The sequence below is a fragment of the Pteropus alecto genome, unplaced genomic scaffold (genome assembly GCF_000325575.1).
Source record: "Pteropus alecto unplaced genomic scaffold, ASM32557v1 scaffold86, whole genome shotgun sequence".
Lineage (NCBI taxonomy): Eukaryota > Metazoa > Chordata > Mammalia > Chiroptera > Pteropodidae > Pteropus > Pteropus alecto.
Window position 1 is genome coordinate 9,213,493 of NW_006442109.1, and position 14,484 is coordinate 9,227,976.

General features: G+C 39.8%; 3 protein-coding genes and 4 non-coding genes across 8 annotated transcripts in view; 6 read left to right on the top strand and 1 right to left on the bottom strand.

Moving 5' to 3' along the window:
• ZWILCH (zwilch kinetochore protein) overlaps positions 1–4,051 on the bottom strand; it is a 31,934-nt gene extending 27,883 nt beyond the window's left edge. Inside the window, exons 1-2 of the mRNA XM_006920232.3 lie at positions 3,718–4,051; positions 1,808–1,859 (exon numbers count right to left, since the gene is read on the bottom strand). Coding sequence (XP_006920294.1) covers positions 1,808–1,859; positions 3,718–3,791 — 126 coding nt within the window. The 5' untranslated portion in view covers positions 3,792–4,051. The remainder of the gene's footprint in view (positions 1–1,807; positions 1,860–3,717) is intronic.
• A 132-nt stretch (positions 4,052–4,183) lies between these two features.
• RPL4 (ribosomal protein L4) lies at positions 4,184–9,292 on the top strand. The gene is made up of 10 exons (XM_006920235.3): positions 4,184–4,326; positions 5,773–5,944; positions 6,135–6,241; positions 6,580–6,718; positions 7,124–7,248; positions 7,717–7,846; positions 8,116–8,272; positions 8,571–8,654; positions 8,764–8,884; positions 8,969–9,292. Exons 1-10 carry the CDS (start codon positions 4,324–4,326, stop codon positions 9,200–9,202), a joined length of 1,272 nt encoding a protein of 423 aa, XP_006920297.1. The 5' UTR covers positions 4,184–4,323; the 3' UTR covers positions 9,203–9,292.
• Positions 5,993–6,063, top strand: LOC112469907. The gene has a single exon (XR_003042760.1). It is a non-coding gene; the product is annotated as a small nucleolar RNA SNORD18 (small nucleolar RNA).
• LOC112469908 lies at positions 6,421–6,519 on the top strand. The gene has a single exon (XR_003042761.1). It is a non-coding gene; the product is annotated as a small nucleolar RNA SNORD16 (small nucleolar RNA).
• LOC112469905 lies at positions 6,952–7,023 on the top strand. The gene has a single exon (XR_003042758.1). It is a non-coding gene; the product is annotated as a small nucleolar RNA SNORD18 (small nucleolar RNA).
• On the top strand, positions 7,905–7,974 carry LOC112469906. The gene has a single exon (XR_003042759.1). It is a non-coding gene; the product is annotated as a small nucleolar RNA SNORD18 (small nucleolar RNA).
• A 1,075-nt stretch (positions 9,293–10,367) lies between the features above and the next one.
• On the top strand, positions 10,368–13,945 carry SNAPC5 (small nuclear RNA activating complex polypeptide 5). Of its 2 annotated transcripts, none has more exons than XM_006920236.3 (3): positions 10,368–10,540; positions 11,944–12,033; positions 12,827–13,945. In XM_006920236.3, the coding sequence occupies exons 1-3, from the start codon at positions 10,451–10,453 to the stop codon at positions 12,944–12,946; spliced, it is 300 nt and encodes a 99-aa protein (XP_006920298.1). In that variant the 5' UTR covers positions 10,368–10,450; the 3' UTR covers positions 12,947–13,945. The 2 variants fall into 2 exon arrangements, with proteins under 2 accessions (XP_006920298.1, XP_006920299.1); XM_006920237.3 differs by having other exon boundaries at positions 10,381–10,540; positions 12,830–13,945.
• Positions 13,946–14,484: the final 539 nt, after the last annotated feature.

A 14,484-nucleotide genomic window follows, 5' to 3' on the forward strand; every position in this document is an offset into this window, starting at 1 on the left:
TTTGCTTAATAAAATAGGACATTCTAATAATTTTATGTCATGAACTTCTCATGCCATTAAATTTCTTTGGCTGTGTAGTACCATGGCTCTATCATCATACTGTTCAACATTTAGGTAGTTTCAAGTTATTTGCTATAATATACATCCTGAATTACTTTCTTAAGATGTATAAAATCATTTTGATATTGTCAGATTGCCTTTCAAATATCATACCCACACATCTGCATTGTCATCACTTATGTAAACACAGAGTATTTTCAGTATCTATTTTTACCATTTCGCAACAAAAAATAGTACCGTTATTGTTATAATTTTCATTTATTTGATCATTAATGAAGGTGAACACTCTAATATACTTATTATTGACAAATACCTTATTATTTAAATCTATTTAATTTCTTATTTTGGATATTGAAGCATTAGATGCCAAGTTCAGAGAACAAAGGATGCTGGGTTATTCTAATCTACTAGGTTCCTGAGTTCCAAATACTGTTGTGGGTTGAATATGTCCCCCCCGAAAGATATACTTAAATCCTAACCCCTGGTTCCTTTGAATGTGACCTTATTTGCAAATAGGGTGTTTGCAAATGTAATCAAGTAGAGGATTAACCTGGTTTACAGGGGCCCTAAATGCAATGACTGGTGTACTTACAAGGAGTGAGAGATTTTAGAGACACAGATATACAGAGAGAAATTGCACGTTGACAAATGCAGAAATTAGAGATTAACATGGGTCTATAAACCAAAAAACACCAAGGATTGTTGGACACCACCAGAAACTAAGAGGAGGCAAGGATCCTTTTCTAGAGCCTTCAGTGAGAACAAGGCCCTGTTGACACCTTGATTTCAGACTTAGCCTTCAGAATGGTGAGAGAATAAATTTCTGATGTTTTAAGCAAACCAATCTGTGGTACTTTGTTACAGTAGTTACAATACAGGTATCAAATGGCAAGAATTCAGACAGGGAGAGATTAATACATTTACCTGCATATACTTGATTCTTGAGTATTCAGATAGTAAAAGATAACTATATTTGTATTTTTTTTCCTGTGATTACTTATTTGTGTCCTTCTATTATGGCTTCTTTTTTCTTACTGATTTTTAATAGTTTATATATTTTATATATCTGGTATTACACTTATCATTTATGACTATTTCTCCCCAGATTATTAGCCTTTAGGCAAATAATTTACTTTAGTTCAGTAATTATTTTATGGATTAAATTCTCTGGGCAGTTTATCAATGGAACAATTGACATATATTAGATGCTTAATACATCCATGAATGTTTATAGCAGCTTTGTTCATAACTATCAAAAACTGGAAACAATCCAAGTATCAACTGGTGAATAAATAACGGAATTGTAGTGCATCCATACAATGGAATACTATTCAGCAATAAAAAGAAATGAACTACTGATACACACAACAACAAAGATGAATCTCAAATGCATTATACTTATTGCTAAAAGCCAAACCCAAAAGGCTACATAGTGTATGATTTCATTTATATGACATTCTGGAAAAAGCATAACAGAAGACAGAAAACAAAGATAGAAAACAGATTAATGGTTGCCAGAGACTGGGAGCAGGGAAAAGTGTTGACTATGAAGCTACACGAGGAGATTTTTGGGGGTGATAGAAATGTTCTATGTCTTCATTATGGGGGTGGTTATATAACTGAGTCAATCTGTAAAAATTCATAGAAACTAACTCTATGTAAACTAACTTCCATAAACCCAACTTTTTAAAATTCACAGTTTTAGGATTATAGAGTTGTGTTTAAAAAACAAATAAGTTTTTCATACCTCATAGATAAATGGATCTTTACAGATTCCTTTCTTTTCTTCATCAAATATCCTGAAATGTAGAACCACATGTCATTTAAACTCAGGAGTTAGTTATCATTTCATCTCTGCGTGACACCAGTGAGAAAAGCAAAATGCAAAGTAGTCATGGCAGCTCTAAGGCATAGTTAGGAAGAGGGAAAAGGACAGAAAAAGAGTATTAGGTTAAGAAGAGGACAAAGAAATGTGGTAGAAATTAACAGACTGCTGCCCACAATTGGGTACAACCACTTCTCAGAGGCAGCATGAAATTAAGAGTACCTACCTCTACTCTTATGCCTTTTAAAACATATTACTAGCTACTATTAAAATGTAATTTACCACATGACTTTTGGAAAGTAAAAATGACTGGATTCTGATCTGCCATTAAAAAGTAAGCAACTATAGATAAGTTATTTAAGGGTCCCAGGCCTTAGATTTCTATGGCTAAAATGGAAGCATCTATCCTTCCTCTACTTTTATGAGATGTTACTAAATAATTAGTAAATTTGATGCTAAACAATTTCCTTTTTAAAATGTAAGCATAAACTCTTGGATATCATTTAATAATTATCATTTCAGCCCAGAAAGTTTTAAAATAGTGATCCCCAAGCATGTAAACTAACGTATGAAAATGCACATCAGCCTAATCTACATTGTGAAAGAGGAAAGAATCTTTAGACAAAGGAATTGTTTCAGGATGTCATTTATTATTTTATCTACTCTATGACTTACTGAAATAACTGGAGAGATAGGCCTGTGACTGATTCACTTTTGCCATTTTGGACAAGATTGTGACTTATTCTTAAAGATGTCTATTTTATGTATAACTCAGGGATGTTATTCAATCAATCATTCAACAATCATTTCTGGAACGTGTATATTTCTCAAGCCATAGAATTAAATATTATGTAGCAGTTAATAAAAACAATGAGACTGACCTATACAGTCTTATACTGAAAGCTATCCAAGACATTGTCAGTTTTAAAAAGCTAGTGCTCTTTCTATAGGTAAAAAAAAATTGACAGGAATTACCACTTCTGTAATCAGAAAAAAAGCAATAAAGAGTAATGATGAAAAGTTATGACATTTAGAAAATAAGGGGTTAATTATATCAGTGGTTCTCAAAGTGTGGTGTCAAGCCAAAAGCTTCTGCTTCACCTGTAATCTATGAGAAATTCTTCGATCCCATCCAGACCTACTAAATCGAACACCCTGGAGGTGGGGCCCAGTAATCTGTTTTGACTACCCCCGCCCCGCGCCAGGTGATGCTGTGATGCACACTCAAATTTGAGAACTACTGGATTCGATTTTTACATTGGATGCAGAACCAGATGGAACCCTCTTTGATACTAGTACTTCACTATGAGAATAAAATGAAGTCTTGGTGCACGGTGAAATAAAAGTGTTTCAAAAAACCAACACACTATCACGTTATCATTACAACTGTAGCTCATATGATAACTATCTTGAATAGGCTATAACAATATCTTTCAGCAGGGCTTGAAACAGATGAGGGATGCCAACATCTAGTTTTCTATATCCTGGAAGATATAGCTTATTTCAAGTTGTGTGCATTATCCGAATGAATATAGTGCCTCTTGGAAAACTTGTCACCTTCCACCTCGATTGATAACGTATGGCTATTTTCTCCTAAACCAGACTACAACAAAGCCCCCACAGAGCCAACCCTACTCTAACAAACAGATAACCGGCCTTTCCTCAACTCCCGGACCCCAAGAAAGCTAGCTAAGTCTATAACGTACTCGCTTCTGAGAACCGACAAGGGGCTAACCCTCAAAGCTGCAAGGAGGAGGCTGGCGAGAACTGTGATATCCCGAGGTAGTAATGCAGTGCCCGCAACCTAGGCAACAGGAGGGGATACAACTCACTGCAGGAGACGAGTGTAAAACTCCTCAGCAGCTCGGTTCATCCGCGACCACATCCCGCCTTTGCCTAACAGCATATCCTAAACCGCCAAACTGAACTCCGCGCCAGACGCTGACGTCCGGAGTCAGCACCCTCCCCGTCGGGACTACTTTTACTTCTCCCCACCCCCTACAATAGGTCCCATTTGTCCACAAGTTAAACTTCTGTTTCAGAGCACACAGCGATTCTTCCTGTCCCAATAATTTTCTACTTCCGTAAGAAAAAGTTAAAATACGTTCCAGTAGTAGAAGGGAAGGCACCGCGACTCGCGAGAGTTGGTCCCGCCTACTTATGAATTATTCCGCGAAAAGGAGTCCTCGCTTCTAGGCGCTATTATTGGCTTTAGAAATCAATAGATACCGTAATTTGACGCATGTAGAAAAATAATACATTACTTTAAAATTTTTTAGAGCAATAGAGAGATATTTTGTGTCCCTGGATTGGTTCTGAGGCGGGGCAGGGTGGGGGACGAGTTGAAGGTTACATATAGAACGCGGGAGTGCTAAGCACTTCCTTTTCCTGTGGGAGCCACGGGGTTGAGAGGAGTGCGGCCTTCTCCTCTCCCCAGCATGGTGAGTGGAAGTTCTGTCGACCGGACTTTCCCCAGCTCTCGGGCTCGCAGGAATGAATTGGGGGGTTCAGGGTATAAGATCTTCAGGAGGGAAAGCAGGGAAAAGGAGATGGGGACCAAAGGCCTCTATTGCGGAGATTTGTGTAGTGAGGCTATACGGCAGCCATCTTAGAGGCAACGTGGGCGACCCGGCATAAGGCACGCCTGGAAGCAACACAGGAGGACACCAGATTGTTCTCAGGCGCAGAGGGACCTTTGGGATTCTAAACCTCCTTGATCTTAGAAGGCATGGGCTCTACTGAAGATTTGGAAGTTCTTCGGGCCTTAGACAATTGTGAAAGTGAGTTTTGGGCCCTGTATTTCCATGTGCTGATTAGTAAAGAATATTCTGTCTTTTAACTTTTTCGACTTTTTTGAAAAATTCTGGTCTAGTCACCTTAATCGCTTCTATAAAAAGCTTTCTGAGCCTCTTCTAATTTTTCTTTTTGATGTTCTCTAAGTCTTAACTCTCAGCCAGGTCATAGTATGGACATAAGTGTGGCTCATGTTTCATGTACTGCGTTTCCAGAAATGTTTGTATGTGTACTGTACTTAGCCATCGGGAGTTTAGTGAACAAAATAGGCAAAAAAGTGCTTGGATCGTAATAGGTAAAACACACAGTAATGTTTGATGGTAGTGAGTGCTGTGGACATAGGGAATTGGAAGAGAGGCAGTAGTTGGATTTTAAACAATGCTCTAAGGAGAAGATGACTTTGTTTTGAAAAAAGACTGCAGCTGCCAAGAAACCAGCAGCTGAGGAGGCAGTGGTTGGGCTTTAAACAGTGATCAGGGAAACTTAGAGAATGTCCTGAAGGAGGTAAGGGAGCATGCTAGGAGTCTTTCAGAAGACCAGGTACCTGTGAAGGGGATGTCCTGTGTGTGGAGACTGTATCTGGAAGAGAGTATAAGAATTGAGGTTTAGCAGATTGTGTAGGCCATTCTTGGGACTAAAGTTTTACTTTCAAGTGGTCTTTGGAAAAGGTTGGGCAAAATAACATGACTGGTGTTTTTACTAATAACTTTGGAAGATGTGTTTGGACTGGGGGATGAAGGGTGAGGTTGGAAGTTTGGAGTAATAGTGCTTTGGTAGGCAAGATTTGCTGACATTTGGAATGAAAGTTTAGATGGTGGCTTTAAACAGCATTCTCAAACCTTACAGTATGGTTTTGATCATCTTGATTTGTAAGCCCCAGTTTGAAGTTTAATGATAAACCATTCTCTTAGAAAATAATGAAAACTACGTGGCAGAACTTGATTATGTTGGTAACAACCTTTGTTTTAGCTTTAATCATTGTCTACCTTACTAAAATAGTTTCTTGTAACTGAGAGTTTAATGATATTGCTGGCACATGAATAGAATGACTCTAACATTGCTTGTCAATATAAATGTCTTTTCCTTTTTCCCAGGCGTGTGCTCGTCCTCTGATATCGGTGTACTCCGAAAAGGGGGAATCATCTGGCAAAAATGTTACTTTGCCAGCTGTGTTCAAGGCTCCCATTCGACCAGATATTGTGAACTTTGTTCACACCAACTTGCGCAAAAACAATAGGCAGCCCTATGCTGTCAGTGAATTAGCAGGTATGGATATAGATCTTTTGTGGGCTGATGTTTTAAGAGCTGCTTAACAGCAGTGATGAAATTCTACTCCATTGGTCCGTGTTTCTGAATCAGATGATTTTCCTGGACGTTCTGATGCTGTTTGCTACCATGCATACTAGTCACATTGGCACGATTGGGTAGCTAAAACTTGTATTTCTTCCGATTGCAGGTCATCAAACCAGTGCTGAGTCGTGGGGTACTGGCAGAGCTGTGGCTCGAATTCCCAGAGTTCGAGGCGGTGGGACTCATCGTTCCGGCCAGGGTGCTTTTGGCAATGTATCCTTTGTGTCACTACCTAGACGGTCAGCCATCATGGAATTTGGCAGGCCTGGTTTATTCATGTTAGTAGTTTGAAAATATGTTCAAAACAGTTTCCAGGTTGTAGACAGATTTGGAATATGGAAGATTTTTTTGTCAAATGTTAAAAGACAGTGAGAGCTTGACATTGTTTTGCTTGCAATGATGTCGTAATTTGCGTCTTACTCTGTTCTCAGTGACAGTTGCCTGCTGTCAGTAAGCTGGTTCAGAAGAGTGACGAAAATTCTTACTGAGCAAGACATAACCTTTTTTAATACCTAATATTTGAGAAATGTGATTCTTAACTGGGAAAATAGATGTGTCGTGGAGGCCGCATGTTTGCACCAACGAAAACCTGGCGCCGTTGGCACCGCAGAGTGAACACAACACAGAAGCGATATGCCATCTGCTCTGCTCTGGCTGCCTCAGCCTTACCAGCACTGGTTATGTCTAAAGGTTTGTAATATTTTTATTACAGGAGTGATAACAACATAACCCATTTTTTTCCCTTCACCCGAACCTTTCATTTATGTTAATAGCCTGTAAATTTTTTTCAGCCCAGAATGCCTAGTTAAAATTCCTTCTGAAGAATAATTTCAATCTAACAAATCAGTCATCAGTGATTCAAATACAGTGATTTAGTATATAGTTTGAAAGCTTTCCTGTTAAACATAATGCTGCCTGTTCTGTCAAAATGATGAAATTCCACTTCATTGGTCCGTGTTTCTGAAACACATGATATATGTGGAAGTTCTGATTTGGCAAGTTGTATACCATTTTGCTTTTGTGGGTTATATAAAATGCTGCTCAATTTTTCAAAAGGTTCAGGGTTACCAGGTTAATGTTAATTGCCTTTGTCAGGTCATCGAATTGAGGAAGTTCCTGAACTTCCTTTGGTGGTTGAAGATAAAGTTGAAGGCTACAAGAAGACCAAGGAGGCTGTTTTGCTTCTTAAGAAACTTAAGGCCTGGAATGATATAAAAAAGGTAGGTTTAATGGGCACATACAGTTACCTAGCTCTTCACAAATTTGTTGGAATTTTCAAAAGATTACTGATGGGGACAGTATTAACTGAACCTTAGTGGTTATGAGAGCAAGGACTCTGTATATTACAGTTTTACACTGATTAACAGGGATATGTTCTGAGAAATGCAATGTTGGACGATTTCGTTGTGCCTAACAGTCCTTACACAAACCTAAATGGTATAACTTGCTACACACCTAGGCCGTATGGTATACCATTATCCATGTGTAGTTCATTGACCAAAACATTCTATTAATGCAACACATAACTACCTGAGTTTGAATCCTGGCTGTCATTTATGGCTGTGTTTCAATGTTAGGCAAGTAATTTGTGTCTGTTTCATCTGTAAAATGGGATTTTTAAACTGAAGATTTATTATAGGGTTCATATCTTAATCAGAAGGCCTAAACGCCTAAACCTCACTTTGTAGGTGTATGCCTCTCAACGAATGAGAGCTGGCAAGGGCAAAATGAGAAACCGTCGTCGTATCCAGCGCAGGGGACCTTGCATAATCTATAATGAGGACAATGGCATCATCAAAGCCTTCAGAAATATCCCTGGTAATTTTTGCATTGCCTATTATTTTAATCGCCCATACTATGAAAGCTTACTCAGCTTTTATTATGATGAGATTCCACTTTATGGTCCGTGTTTCTGAAACACATGATTTTGTGGAACTTCTGATTCTTGGCTGAATGAGTGTCCTGTTAATGGTTGAAACTGCATGATTAATGATAGTTCTCAGGTACCTTATGTAGCACATGAGCCATAAAGATGATTTGTGTTTCTTCTGTTGAAATACTTCCTGATTCTCCTTTCCCTCTAAAAGGAATCACTCTGCTTAATGTAAGCAAACTGAACATTTTGAAACTTGCTCCTGGTGGGCATGTGGGCCGTTTCTGCATTTGGACTGAAAGTGCTTTCCGCAAATTAGATGATCTGTATGGCACTTGGCGTAAAGCTGCCTCTCTCAAGAGTAACTACAAGTGAGTATTCATATACTGAACATAGACGTTTATACTGTGGATATTGATATTCACTCTTGGTTTGCATGTTTTCTAAGTAATGGATTGTGTTTTGTTGCCATTTCCCCTTAACATACAGATGCAATATGCTGAAATGGTGAGATGTTCTGAGAAGTGATAGTATAGTTGGAAATTGATTGAATTCTGAAGAGCTTTAAATGGTTACAAATTTATCTTCTGTTGAGGTTCATATTTAGTCAATCATATGAGAAATAAGAATTGAGCACCAATAGTCAACAGTTTTTGGTTTTTCTCTCAGCCTTCCCATGCACAAGATGCTCAATACAGACCTTAGCAGAATCTTGAAAAGCCCAGAGATCCAGAGAGCCCTCCGAGCACCACGGTAAAGTTATAATATTTACAGTAATTCTTGCCCCAATCTCATGGAACTGATTATTTTTAAAATGTGGAAAATGTAAAGAAAATGTTAATATAGTGTCTACTTTTTATAGCAAGAAGATTCATCGCAGAGTCCTAAAGAAGAATCCACTGAAAAACTTGAGAATCATGTTGAAGCTAAACCCATATGCAAAGACCATGCGCCGGAACACCATCCTTCGCCAGGCCAAGAATGTAAGCAATAATTTGGTTTTTTGCAGACAATGTTAAACTTTTAGAAAGATTTGGTCCTTAGATTTTCTTCCTAATTTGTTGCAGCACAAGCTCCGGGTAGATAAAGCAGCAGCAGCGCTAGAAGCCAAATCAGATGAAAAGAAGGGGGTCCCAGGCAAGAAGCCCGTGGCAGGGAAGAAAGGAAAGAAGGCTGTTGGTGTTGTGAAGCAGAAGAAGCCTTTGGTGGGAAAAAAGGCTGCAGCTACCAAGAAACCCGCAGCTGAGAAGAAGCCCGTGGAAAAGAAACCCACCACAGAAGAAAAGAAGCCTGTAGCATAAACTGAAATTAGTTTATTCCTTAAAAGTCAAATGACTTTAGGACAGCTAATTTTGAATAAAAACCTGATCAAAGAGGCATTGAGAAACATGGCTCATTGAATGTGTTGTGTGAATCATTTTTTAGTGTCCAGTATAAAATGGAGCATTGGCTTCATACTAAATTCATGCTGTTGAATTAGGTAAGAGGGATGCTCCATAAATTCAGATACAAAATCCATTTTATAAGTAATGTCTTGAGAACGGTGGTTAAAGACTTGTTTCAGAAATACAGAAGCTGTTAAAATTTAGCTGCCTCCCCTTACCCTGCCTCCCCCCACCAAAAAAATCCTTGGAAAATTCTGTAGAGTTGGCATTTTCAGTAACCACAAGAGGGCAGAATCAATACATATATTGAGCAACTGTAAGAAAGTTTTGGGAAGTGTTCTTGTTGCAACTTGCTGTACACTTGGAGAAAATGCAGGCCATCAATATTTTGGCCTTCAAAAGTGCCAGAAGCATTTTTGAGAACTTGTGTACTTTACATTTTTACACCCTCTAGTAAAACTGCCTGAGCATGGTGCAGAGAAATGTACCCACCAGAGTTCTAAAGCTTTATTTGTTCTGTTAGTGTCTTAACGCCCTAGAGTTGACCTATTGTTAACCTACCCTTGTCTCATGCCAGAATCTCTGATTTTTTTTTCCCAAAAATTCACAGCTAAGGTGATGTATAATCTCATTTGCGGTCAAGAGATCTCAGTTCCCCGGCATATAAAAGTGTTTCCTAATTTGCTAAAAAATGCATTCTTTTCATGCTCTTAATTTCACCGACCTCGGTAAATGTTTCCAAGTGGCCGAGAATACTTGCCTACAAAAACCTTAAACGGTGCTGTGTGCTAGAAGGTGTTATCAGTTCCTGCTTTCAAATGGGTCTGCAGGTTTTATGGTGTTAAAATAGCCATTTGCAGCAACGATTGGAAATGGGCAAGTAGTTTAACTGAAGTATTTGACACTTTATACTTCGCCTTTTTTATCTACAGATTATAAACGGCTAAAGCACCCTGTGCTTTAGGAATCTAGATCACTATTCAAGCCTCGGTCTTTCTGATTTAAAACTGGGTTCAAGTTGCGACAAAAAGCAGGAAGTATCCCGTCCCACGTGTCGCCAGCCCCGCCTTGCTCACTTCCGTTTCCGAGAACGCGGAGGCTGTGGCGTCATCACCCAGCGCCTGGCCGACTGGGCCACCTGAAAGGCCGCGGGAGTGAGAGGCGATGCTGAGCCGGCTCCAAGAGCTGCGCAAGGAGGAGGAGACGCTTCTCCGGTTGAAGGCAGCACTACACGATCAGCTGAACCGGCTCAAGGTGAACCTGCGTCGTACCGCCCATCCCCGCCCCCGCCGCCCCTATACCGGGTCCCCTGGCTCTCCGCTAACCCCAAGCGTCTGTGGCGTCCCCCTGCTGCGGGTGACCCCTCGCTCATCTAGCTGTCTACTGACCCATAGGGGAGCTTGTTTTGAGGTCATGGGCCCACCTTAGAATCCTGAAACTTCAAGTCTAGGTTGAGGCCCAGCAATCAGCACGTTTGGCGAGTTCACTCCCACATCCGACACCCCGGAAATGCAACTGTTTTTCCCACCTCACCGCGGAGAAGTGCGACCTCCCTACGGCTTGCCTTGACCTTCCCCTTTCACCAGCCTCTTCCTCCCGAGCTCCTACAGCATTTAGTAGCCACTGTTTCCTAGCTTGTATTGTCAATTCAAACAGCTTTAGCATTGCAAAGACAGAAGACTCTCACCTCCTCCTGTTGTGCTGATAAAGACAGGCCCGTGAAAAGAGACTTTTCGCAGAGTTCCCAGTAGCTTCTCTTCCCGGAGCGGTTACTGACTCCACGGCCTTGAGAAGGAGTAGAGATTTAGGCCCACTAGGACCATTTCCCAGACCCGTGCAAATTAAGCCCCAGTGCGACAATTCTAATAATCCCTGCTCAGCACCCTTCTTCAAGTCGAAATGACATAGGGTTATGAACACCCTTTTGTAAGCTGAAGAGCATTGTACAACTGTGACATTTCAAAATAAGTGTTTTTCCTCAGGACAATTGTGGCCTACATTTACGGGTACATGTATGTATGTGTTGATCATGACCTCCAAAGCCTAGATTTCTTTATGCTCTTGGAAACACTTCCGCTTTTCATTCCTGTGTTCGGTTTCTTATTACTGGGTAGACAAGCTCAAGCCTAGGGAATCTGCCCTCCGTAGAATCAGAAGACACCTGGCTTTTTTAAGGGCACAGTTGGTTTTTGGCCTACACTTACGGGTACATGTATGTATGTGTTGATCATGACCTCCAAAGCCTAGATTCCTTTATGCTCGTGGAAACACTTCCGCTTTTCATTCCTGTGTTCGGTTTCTTATTACTGGGTAGACAAGCTCAAGCCTAGGGAATCTGCCCTCCGTAGAATCAGAAGACACTTGGCTTTTTTAAGGGCACAGTTGGTTTTCTTCCTGGAGATGTTAAGTCTGGAGGAATGGAATCCTTGGCTCAGCACAAACACCTGTACACCCCAGGGGAAAGGGGCCAGCCATGTTCTTTGTTCATTTCCTTAAAAAGCAGGGAACGCTTAAGAGACCCATCCTTTCCTCTAGGGCTGCACCTGTATTAAACTGTTCTCACTTTCCCTCATGATGCCAACCTTTTACAATGTGGATAGTAAATTTTCTCAGGAGACCAGTGAAATAGTAAGGGAATGTCCTTAACTCTTTTCTAGGTTGAAGAATTGGCCCTCCAATCAATGATTAGTTCTAGAAGAGGGGATGAAATGCTGTCTTCTCAACCTGTACCTGAACAGTCACATGATGTAAGTTAATCAAGTGTGGGCCTGGGGAGAGAATACAAAGTCCATTCTACTCTCAGGCTGCATGGAAGTCAAAAATTGTAAATCACATTATCGAGCTCAAAGGACTTGAGAAGTGCTGATAAGAATTTTCTAGTTTGATAAACTGGCTATTCCATAATACTCTTTTAGAGAGAGAACAGCCCACCTTTTACCAGCTGGTTACACTTTAATTGATTAACTAGGTAGTTATATTACCTCCACTATTCTAGTCATCTTTTCTAGTTACTCCAATGAAACAAGAGAGAGTGTGGAGATCTTTGCAGGAACATGTCAAAACTCTTGCTGCTCTGTGAATAAGTAAGTTTGGGATTCAAAAACTGAGTAGCTTCAACTACAAAGCATAGTGCTAAAAAGTGAGTTCTAGTCTTCATCACATTCTCTTTATCAAATGCCCTCATGTAAATTAGTAAAATCAACTCTAGGTATACCATATTTGAGCACCACTTCACCTAGATGTGTGTGAAGTCATTTAAACCCATTTGAAATCAGCGCACATCTAAGCATAATTCTTTTGTAAGAACCATGTTTGTAAATCAGGTAACATTCTTATCAAATCTAGGGCATTTACCCTCCTATTTTGGCAATGGGGGTTTAGGGGGAGGGTAGAATTTGGAAATAGGAAAGTGGCCATACCTCTTAGTGATAAATATTGAGAATGAATATGCAGTTAAGATTTGGTTTTAAAGCATTTTTAAGAATTTACTGTTTTGAGGCTAGTGTCTTTCCTACTAATCTGTAATGTCCTTGGCTAAAGCAGATGTTGGTGCATGTAGACAATGAAGCATCAATCAACCAAACTGCACTGGAGTTGAGCACAAGGAGCCGTGTGCCAGAAGAGGAGGAAGAAGAGGAGGAAGAAGAATCAGATTCCTGAAGGGGAAGAAAGAGACAGGGTTAGTTATACAAATTAAATTTTAAAGTCTCAGGAACTTTCACTCTTCAAAGAAATCTTGCCATGGGCCCTAAGGCCTGCTTTAAAAGAAAGCAAGAACTTTAGGAAGATGTGTACTTGTAAAAATGGTTCCATAAATAATTCAAGTTTCAGAATGCTTTCAAAAATTAGTGACATAGTAGAAAAGCAAAGATGCAGTGTCTTAGCATTGAGCAGTATGGGTGGTACTCTGTCTGTATTCTGGTCAGATACAGTAATTGTGTTCAAAACAGAAAATGCCCTCTGAAATGCTATTGAGAAAGCCTGACATTTGCAAAAAGGGCAGTGTAAATGCAAGCCAGCCTTTTCAGTCAACAAAGCCTCTTTTAAGAAAACCAATTAAAGGCTATTTGCATACCACTGAACCCTTGTACGCAGAGCCACTTGAGAGCTTAAGCTGTTGCCACCTCTCAGTGACATGGCAACACACTGCCCACTGTAGACTGTGTGGTTGTCATCACATTTAGGTTGAGACATCTCTATAGTAAAATGTACTTAGAAATCAATTATAGATGAATAACTATCATCAGCTTGCTGGTTTCCAGTAGCAGCAGGGAAACAAATCAGTTCCTACTCTGGGGAAAACAATACAACAGGATGGTTTAAAACCTGCTTTTGGACTTAGGGAAATGTGCCATTAAAGAAGGAATCACTATGTTTGGAAGATTACATTTTTGTAATAAAGAGATGACAGTTGTGGAATAAGTGTTGTTAAAACTTGGCATTTGAAGGTGAGATTCTTGTCTGCATACTGTCCCTTTCCCACTGAATATAGTTAAATAGTTGTTTATTTGCCTTGTCCAAGCAACAAAAAAGCCAAACAAACCACAAAGAACCTCTTCAAGCAGAACTTCTTATGTAACTATTCCAGAAGAGAACATGAATATATTTGTTCATCAACGTTTTATTAAAGTTACTTTGAGCTACTCTTACATGAAATAACCAAAAGTTTAACTGAGCATGTTTCTTGGAAAATACAATGTGAAGATAGTTTTGCAATGAAAAGCATCAAAGTATACATTTAGGGGGCCTTACTCAAAATATGAGCATAGGTTTTTAAGAGCTAGAAAACTGGCTTTGAATTCTAGCTCTACCACTGAGCACTTGTCCTCTCACCTCTGCAACTCTTTATGGGGAACTCAAAACAGCATCAGTCCAGTCAGGGAATTCTTGAGAATGAGATCGTTCTTAGTAATTACTAGATAAAAATATTTTGCCTTTGGATGTAAATAGAGATTTTAAAAACACTCCTCAAATCAAAAGGAGCATGAAAGTGTTCAGATCCAGGCTTTAGACTCCGGGTTACACCATTCCTTCTTCCTCAGATGCAACTTGCACATTTTAATGATATCTTTGGTAGTGGTGGCATCTTCTGTTAGCAAAAGATACAGTCTGAGGAGGGTGTGTGTGGGCCTTAAGCTTTGGCCTGAATGTATGTCGAAAACGTTTAAGGGGTGGCTCCATAGTGTATTGGTTCGCAC

What these genes read in the sequence shown, in the direction of transcription:
- RPL4 (XM_006920235.3), top strand. An exon ending in AGCCTTCAGAAATATCCCTG is followed by an intron (nt 7,847 to 8,115) that starts GTAATTTTTGCA and finishes TCCCTCTAAAAG; the next exon opens with GAATCACTCTGCTTAATGTA. An exon ending in AGAGCCCTCCGAGCACCACG is followed by an intron (nt 8,655 to 8,763) that starts GTAAAGTTATAA and finishes TACTTTTTATAG; the next exon opens with CAAGAAGATTCATCGCAGAG.
- SNAPC5 (XM_006920236.3), top strand. Translation starts at nt 10,451, where the DNA reads ATGCTGAGCCGGCTCCAAGAGCTGCGCAAGGAGGAGGAGACGCTTCTC. An exon ending in ATCAGCTGAACCGGCTCAAG is followed by an intron (nt 10,541 to 11,943) that starts GTGAACCTGCGT and finishes ACTCTTTTCTAG; the next exon opens with GTTGAAGAATTGGCCCTCCA. An exon ending in TACCTGAACAGTCACATGAT is followed by an intron (nt 12,034 to 12,826) that starts GTAAGTTAATCA and finishes CCTTGGCTAAAG; the next exon opens with CAGATGTTGGTGCATGTAGA.